The sequence below is a fragment of the Panthera onca genome, chromosome D1 (genome assembly GCF_046562875.1).
Source record: "Panthera onca isolate mPanOnc1 chromosome D1, mPanOnc1 haplotype 2, whole genome shotgun sequence".
Classification (NCBI taxonomy): Eukaryota; Metazoa; Chordata; class Mammalia; order Carnivora; family Felidae; genus Panthera; species Panthera onca.
Genome location: NC_138348.1, coordinates 19464040 through 19472732, shown reverse-complemented (window position 1 = coordinate 19472732; position 8693 = coordinate 19464040). Strand labels below are relative to the sequence as shown.

Sequence of the window (8693 nt, the reverse complement as noted above, 5' to 3'; positions counted from 1 at the left end):
TCCAGCTAAAGCACTAGATATGTATGTGGAGTCATTCTGGGACAGCCCCAGCTGAGGTCCCAGCTGAGTGCAGCCTTATGAGTGACCCCAGCCAAGCAGGAGAAGAAACACCCAGATGAGTCTAGCCAACAAACTATGAAATATAATAAATCATGTTTTAAAGTTAAACATTTAAGCCACTACAATTTAAGTTGGTTTTCTATGAAGCAAAAGGTAATCAATTAACAGAATTTAAACCAGAATGTTAATTCTCTCAGGTATATTTATATCTTATATTTTCTCTAAGGAATAAACAGTATGGAGATTCTCTGCAACTTTCAGTTAAAATGGCCCAAAGGAGGAAATGATCCAGAAAGTTCATTTTATCACTGTCCAATTCCTGGCTTCAAAAATTCTATAGAGATAATAAATAAAAGTCAAACTAACCAAGGTTTTTGGAAGATAAAAATATATTTGTACAGGAAATGCGTCCTGCTATCGTATGCTAAGAATGTATAATTAATTGAACAAAGAATTACTCACAAGTTTAGCTGTTCAAAATTTACAAAGTACTACCAAAACAAATATACAGGCAAGTATCTCTGGTGAACATAGATGCAAAAATCCTCAACAAAATGCAAGCTGCATTCAAAAATACAGTAAAAGAATCATTCACCTTGGTCAAGTGGCATTTATTCCAGGGATGCAAGGATGCTTCAATATTTGCACATCAATCAATGTGATACACCACAATGACAAAAGAAAGGATAAAAATCATATGACATCTCAATACAGAAAAAGCATTTGACAAAATTTAACATCTATTCATGATAACTCTCAACAACGTGGATTTAGAGGGAACACACCTCAACATAATAACAGCCATACATGAAAAATCCACAGCTAACATCATATTCAATGGTGAAAAACCGAGAGCTTTTCCTCTATGATCAGGAACAAGAACAAGGATATCCACTATCACCACTTTTATTCAACATAGTACTGGAAGTCCTAGCCACAGCACTCAGACAAAAAAAATAAATGCATCCAAATTGTTAAGGAAGAAGTTAAACTGTCCCTATTTGCAGATGACATGATACTATACATAGGAAACCCTAAGGACTCCACCAAAAAACTATTAGAAGTAAAAAACGAAGTCAGTAAAGTTGCAGGATACATAAAAAATCAATTGTGTTTCAATTGCTAATAATTAAATAACAGGAAGAGATATTAAGAAAACAATTCCATTTTACAATTGCTCCAAAAAGAATAAAATACCAAGGAATAAACTTAATCAAGGAAGTGAAAGACCTTACTCTAAAAACTATAAAACACTGATGAAAGAAATTGAAAATGACACAAACAAATGACAAGATATTCCATGTTTAGGGAGTGGAAGAACAAATATTGTTAAAATGTCCATACTACCCAAAGCAATCTACAGATTCAATGCAATCCCTATCAAAACACCAACAATCTTTTTCACAGAACTAAAACAATTAATACTAAAATTTATGTGGAACCACAAAAGACCTCAAGTAGCCAAAGAAATCTTGAGAAAGAAGAACAAAACTGGAGGTATCACAACCCCAAATTTCAAGATATACTACAAAGCTGCAGTAATTAAAACCATATGACACTAGCACAAAAATAGACATATAGATCAACAGAACACAACAGAGAGCCCAGAAACAAACCCATGCTTATCTGGTCAAGTAATCTACAACAAAGGAAGCAAGAATATACAATGGGGAAAGTACAGTCTCTTCAATAAATGGTGCTGGGAAAACTGGACAGCTACATGCAAAAGAATGAAACTGGAGCACTAGTTAGTTAGTTAGTTAGTTAGTTAGTTAGTTAGTTAGTTAGACACAGCAAGAGCGAGTGCTAGTGGGGGAGAGAGAGAGAGAGAAAATTCCAAGCAGGATCTCCACTGTCAGTGCATGGGGCTCAAAGTCACAAACCATGAGATCATAACCTGAGCTGAAGGCAGACGCTTAACCAACTGAGCCACCCAGGTGCCCCTGGACCACTTTCCTACATAGAAACAAACTCAGAATGGATTAAAAACCTAAATATAAGACCTAAAACCATAAAACTCCTAGAAGAAAATATAGGCAGTAATTTCTTGGACATTGGTCTTATCAATATTTTTCTAGATACGTCTCCTAAGGCAAGGGAAATAAAGCAAAAATAAAGTACTGGGATTGCACCCAAAAAAACAAAAAAAAACAAAAAAAAAAAAATTGTGCACAGTAAAGGAACCATCAACAAAATGAAAAGGCAGCCTGAATGAGAGAAGATATTTGCAAGTGATATATCTGATAAGGCATTAATAGCCAAAATATACAAATAACTTACACAACTCAACACCAGAAAACCCCAAAATAAATAATCTGATTTTAAAATGAGCAGAGGACTTGAATAGACATTTTTCTTCCAAAAAGACGTACAGATGACCAACAGACACATAAAAAGATGCTCAACATTACTAATTATCAGGGAAATGTAAATCAAAACTACAATGAGATATTACATTACACCTGTCAGAATGACTAGAATCAAAAAGACAACAAGTGTTGGCAAGGATGTGGAGCAAAAGGAACACTTGTGCACTGTTGTTGGGAATGTAAATTGGTGCATCCACACATGGAAGTTCCTCAAAAAATTAAAAATAGAAATAGCATACAATCCAGTAATTTCACTACTGGGAAATTATCCAAAGAAAACAAAAACACAAATTTGAAAAGATATATGTACCCTTATGTTCTATTGCTGTATTATTTACAATAGCTAAGATACAAAAGCAACCCGAATGTCCATGGATAGATGAACAGATAAAGAGATAAAGAATATGTAGTAGGCACGCACACACACACACACACACACACACACACACACAGGAATACTCAGGAATAATACATCCTGTATTTCAATTGTTAACCTGCCAATATTCCACTAGCTTGCACATTGCTCAGTGGTCAGATCTCCATACCCACTGTCTAGCAGAGAACTAGACAAAAAAGCAGATAAGCCACACATTTTTAGGGGGATGCATGTTCATTACTGCAATCCTCTAAGAAAACCTGCTTTCAGAAGGAAGTAAAAACCAATGCTGTGGTCATTGCTTCCATAGTATGAAGTTATATTTAAACACTTGGCAATTAGTTTTGTTTTCCAGCAATATGCCAAAGTAGGGAAGTGGTCAGGCAAAATTCTCACCCTCCTTTTCCCAAAGAGAAAACCAAAAGCTTAATGAACCTACAAAGCTATAAGGCAGCCCTGAAATGCCTAAAACAACATATCTAACTAGGAGCAAGAAGGCAGGCTAGTCGCTTGGCCCCACGTTGGTTCACTAGAGGGAAGTGCTTCTTAACGTACATACCAGTACCCTGGGACTCTTGCTGAAAGGTAGAATCTGATGGGGAGGGGTGGAAGAGCCAAGAATGTGCATTTCTAATAAAGTGCCAGGTTAATAAATAAATGCTTATAAATAAATAAATAAATAAATAAATAAATAAATAGATAAATAATAAATGCCAATGCTGTTTAGGTCTCCAGATCTAGACTTCCAGCCTAGACCTGAGGTAGCCACTACCCACATATGGCTCTTAAGCCCCGAAATCTCGCTAGCCTGAAATTACCTGAGCTCTAAATCTAAAATACACACCTATTCCCACGACTAAGTACAAAAAATATCTCAGTAACTTGTACAGATTTCATATTGAACTAATACTATATTACATATAATGGGTTAAATAAAATGTGTTATTTCACTGTCTTTGTTTAAAAATTTGTATGTGGCTCGAGGCTTACATACTTATACTGAACAGCGCTGCCCTTGACTGACAACCAGTCCAACTCTGAAGCTTCTACTGTTAAGAGACTTGAAGAATAAAAGAGAATCCATCTCTTCCCTTAGGCGTTTTCAAAGCATACCTTTTATTTCCCAACTATATTGCACAACCAAGAATTAAAATGAAATAAAGCGAAAACCAAGACTTTATTAAGAATATATATCAATATATACACACAGACATACACACTCTGTATGTATTCTCTGAATCCTGTTATTTCAATTTAGGCTCCATCTAGAACACTACTTTTATCTCCCTCTGGTTCCCACCCCACGAGATCGTATCGCGTACAGGAAAACAATAACAAAAACGCGGTCTCCGACCTAAAGCCAAACCCGGCTGCCCCGGTAGCCCAAACCGAGGCTGAAAAAGCCGGTCGTCAGCGGGCAGCGCCCCCTGGGCTCCACCTCCTCCAGCGCCGACCTCCCCAAGATGGCGGGCGGCGGGGGCCCGCTTCCGCTTCCGGTGTGAGCAGCCGGGCCGGGGGGGCAAGATGGCGGCGGCAGTAGGGGTCCGCGGCCGGTGCGAGCTGCCGCCTTGCTCCGGCCCAGGCTGGCTCCTCAGTCTTTCCGCCTTGCTGAGTGTGGCGGCTCGAGGGGCCTTCGCCACCACGCACTGGGTCGTCACGGAGGACGGGAAGATCCAGCAGCAGGTAGCGGCCATAGGCGTCCTTCCCCGCCCGCGCCCGCCCTCGCCCCGGGGGATTCCCAGGTCCGGCCCCTGGCTATTTGGCTCCACGCGGCCCCGCCCCCAGCCTACCTTCCCACGGTCCGGGCGCTAGGGCCCGAGCGACCCCGACGCTGAGACCCGGCGTCGCCCCCTCCCCATTTGTTCTCTGGCCCTCGCCTCAGACGCCTGCAAGTTCTCAGCCTTCCACCCCTGGGGCAGCGTGCCGCGTGCCGCGTGGGAAGAGTCGCCCGGCTGTGGGGGTCGGACTCTGGGGACATTTTGTTGTGCTTGGGCTTTAGAAACCGCAGATTCATTATCCTTGCCTCTGGTTCCTCTCGGGCCCACCACGCGTCACCAGCCCTCCCTGAAGAAGTAGAAAGCAGGTGGCAGCGCCCGGCTGTGCGCGAGTCCCAGGGCGGTGACAGCTTCGGCACCCCTAGGCAGTGGGTCATCTAATGCTTCCTACCCCAGTCTCCTCTTCCAGTGCTGGAGTTCGTGTCGGGACGAGGTGGTTTCAGCTTGTACCGTTACCCAGGTCAACAGGGGCTCTTTAGGGACAACATACACCTTCCTTCCGAAGGAATGCTTGAAGATGCCTCTGGTGGCGTTGCCTGCATCTTTTCGGCTGTAACTGCCCTCGTTTCCCAGTGTACTTTGCATTGTTTCTTTACCTAGTTCCTGTAACCCGGCCCCGCAAGGAGGATATGCGATTTCCTGGATTCTTGTGTGTCCGTCCGAACTAATTCCTCAGAGGAGGGACTGCTTTTCTTACATAACTTTATGATTGCCTACATTTTGTGAATGCCGCTGATCCCTAAACAGTACGTGCGTGTGCTCGGCTGCAGAATCTTGGTAAACTTCATGACTTCCAACACTTGAGAGCAATCCTGCAAAGTCCAGCAAACATTTAGGAAGTGAATTGTGTGCCCCATGCAGTCTGGCCCCTTGACCTCAAGTGTATTAACCGTCATCGTGTGAAATTATGGACCTTTCGATTGTGTGTAATGAATGATGATAGGAACACAGTGCAAGGTTTACTTTTGTATGAAGTGGGGTTCTCGTTTAGATTTGCCTTGTGATGGCAAATTTTACCTCGTGTAACGAGTGAGTAAAACAATGTAAAATCGGCGTTGGTATTGTTCAGTGGTTTTTAAGTATGTCTGAGAAAAGACTAACTTCTTATTGGGCACTTTTTTTCTCTATACCAACTTACATTGGAAAAGATTTCCTTTTCATGGCCATACCATTTGAGATTTAAAAGATAGGTGTGCATTTCAGAAACTCTAGAAAGCACTGCTAGTTTATTTCTTTCACAAAAGATCAGAAATCTTATGGGAGTCCTGGCTGCTACCCCCACCCCCTTTTATTTCCTGGTGATAATTTTCCTTGAGGCCCTCATGAAGGGATACATGGAATTAAGTCACTCCTGCTGCAATTTGGGGAGCCCATCTCCTATTGGCTCTTCTGCAATATTGTTTTTGGCCACATCTATTTATACACTATGACATTGACTTCTCCTTCCCATTTTGGTGTCCTGCCTCTCAGCCTAGGAAGTAGCCCATCTGAAAAGTGAAAGCTGGTCGAAATGTATTATTTGCTGAACATTGCAATGTGAAAGTAGAACCTGATTTGTTTTTTTAACAACAAAAAAACCCCGCATTCTTTCTTTTTTGCACATTGGATACTTATGCTTCAGTGGGGGAAAGGTAGAGGTTTTTGTAACTTGCCTCAGAAAGGGAGAAATTTGAACAGTCTTTTGGAAATCTGCCAAGTCACTCCTGCAGGCTTAAGGTTAGGAAAGCAAGATTTCTTTACTATAAGCTTTTAACAGTTGTCTTTTTCAGTGAATTTGTCCAATACTTTGCTACATAACATTTACAATGTTAAGTTCATACAACCACAAAATTTTATACCAGAAGACATAAAGCTGGTGTCTTCAGCGTAACAAGAAGAGGCTAGGGAAGGAAAGTTGGATTTAATCTGAAGGAAAAGCAACATTTATAAGTAAAGTAAGAGAGTTGAATACATGATCATCTTCTGAGTGCCACTCGGATAGCTGGGTATATTACCTGTGCTTTCCTTCCTGGCAATATTTCAAATGCGGGCAGAATCCAAAACTCAATTTAGATTGTGATGAATTATCACATTTGCATATGCTTATTAAAGAACTGAAAGATCCCTTTAGTATATGGATTTGGGTGTACTGCAGATCTGTTCATATGTTCAGCAACAATTAATTAAAAGCTTAATATATATATATATTGTGTCCTAACTGACATACCATATTCCTTGCTACTTGTTTTTGGTTATAATACCTAAATGAGAGCAGAAGTGTGATTTTAGTTTTAAAGTGGTCTAATATCAGGGAGAGGACTAAGGGTAAACTGAAATGGCAACTTTAGAATATTAGCGTGGCAAATACCTTTTGAAACTCTGCCTGATATTTAAACTTGTCCAAATTAGATAGGTCATTGTTTTCCGTAGTGAACGTGGAGAAGTACTTATGAATTAAAAATCTGAATTGCCCCAAATACAGACTTACATAGGGGTATTTTCCATCACTGTAAAATTGTAAGTACAGTAAGCAGTTCTTCCCAGGAGAAGAGAACAGTTGTTTGGTTTTTCTATTTCAAGCCTTAGCAAATGATAAAGATAGACACCCACAAGTTACAACTACAAACTTGTGAACACACAAATATATTGGAAGACCTAGCCCTGAAAAGGGGTTGAAATGGGGCTTCAGTCACAGTAAGGAGGCAGCCATTGTTCCAGGCAGGGTCCTCCCAGTCAGAACTGTGGTCACTTCTGGCAGGAGCAAGTGGTGAGCTCTCAGCATGGCATGTTAGGGAATCATTCCTTTCCACAATCCCTGTCTCAGCTGGGAAGCATACCTTATATGTTTTTAGGTTCCATGTTTACTGAGCTGCCACTGAATTCCAGGAGCATTGCTCAGGGAATCCTTAGCTGGGATGTGAAGAGAATGTTCTAGAGTCTGAGTTCCTTTCCCACTGCAGTTGGGATAGTTAAGAAGAGGTGCTCCTCTTCTCTTCACCTTTATGCTTTTCTCCCAGCTTTGGGCTTTGGCATACCTCTGATCCCCTTGTGTCCCCTGTACCTGAAAATTTTTCTTTATTTAAGCAAGAGTACTTGGGGTCCATGGACTTAAGGAGTGGGCTGTTATAATCTCATTACTTGGAGCATCTACAGAGTAATCAGGTCAATGGATCCTTTGGTTGATTTCACTGTGAAGAATAGGCTTCGAGATAAATTTGTGGTTTTTTTTCATTTCCTTTTTTTAAAAAAAAATTTTTAACATTTATTTTTGAGAAAGAGAGTACATGCACGCGATAGCATGGAAGGGGCAGAGAGAGAGGGAGACACAGAATCCAAAGCAGGCTCCAGGCTCTGAGCTATCACCACAGAGCCTGACATGGGGCTCAAACTCACAAACTGCAAGATCATGACCTGAGCCGAAGTTGGGTGTTTAACTGACTGAGCCACCCAGGTGCCTCTCTTTTTTTTTTTTCCTAGTATGGCAATATTTATTTTTCTGTTTTTGTCAAAATTGTCTGGAGAGTCACTTGAAGATTAAATTCAATTTTGTGAATTAGCCTAAGAGCCTAACCATAATGTATCACATCATTACTGTGGAAAAACCAATATTCCATGTTCTGAATTACCAGCTAACAAATGAACTCCTGAAATGTTACCAGTTTGTCTTAGACTTATTAAATCAAGAAGTTGTACTTCTAAAAATAGGTGGGGGAGGGGAAAGGGGCACCCAGGTGTCTCAGTCGACTCTTGACTTCAGCTTAGGTCTTGATCTCAGGGTCATGACTTCAAGCCCCACATTGGTCTCCATGTATGAAGCCTACTTAACAAAAAAAAAAAAAAAAAAAAAAAAAAGAAGTTGTACTTCTAGCACTGGGGTTCATGGCCCCTGGATATTCTCTGTCTTCATAAGTGGAGGTCTAAAACTTTAAGTAAATAAAGAGTATAATTGTTATCAACTCTCATAACATTATAATATTTCTTAGCTACCGACTGCTTCCTTCTCAAATCTTAGAACAATAGTACTTTAGACTAGGAGAAAATTCTTAAAGGGTATGTGGTACAACTCATAGGAGAGAAAGTCACCCACAGTCACATAACTGATGAGTGGCATTTAGTGATAGCAGTAAGTAAAAA

The 8693-nt window shown here is 40.6% G+C and overlaps 1 protein-coding gene across 2 annotated transcripts in view; it reads left to right on the top strand.

The window, feature by feature from the left end:
• The first annotated feature begins 4226 nt into the window (after positions 1-4226).
• Positions 4227-8693, top strand: part of TTC17 (tetratricopeptide repeat domain 17) — a 131382-nt gene continuing 126915 nt past the window's right edge. The window contains exon 1 of one of the 2 annotated variants that reach the window (XM_060606433.3): positions 4227-4488. In XM_060606433.3, coding sequence (XP_060462416.3) covers positions 4330-4488 — 159 coding nt within the window. In that variant the 5' untranslated portion in view covers positions 4227-4329. The remainder of the gene's footprint in view (positions 4489-8693) is intronic. The other variant, XM_060606431.3, reaches the window with a different exon arrangement.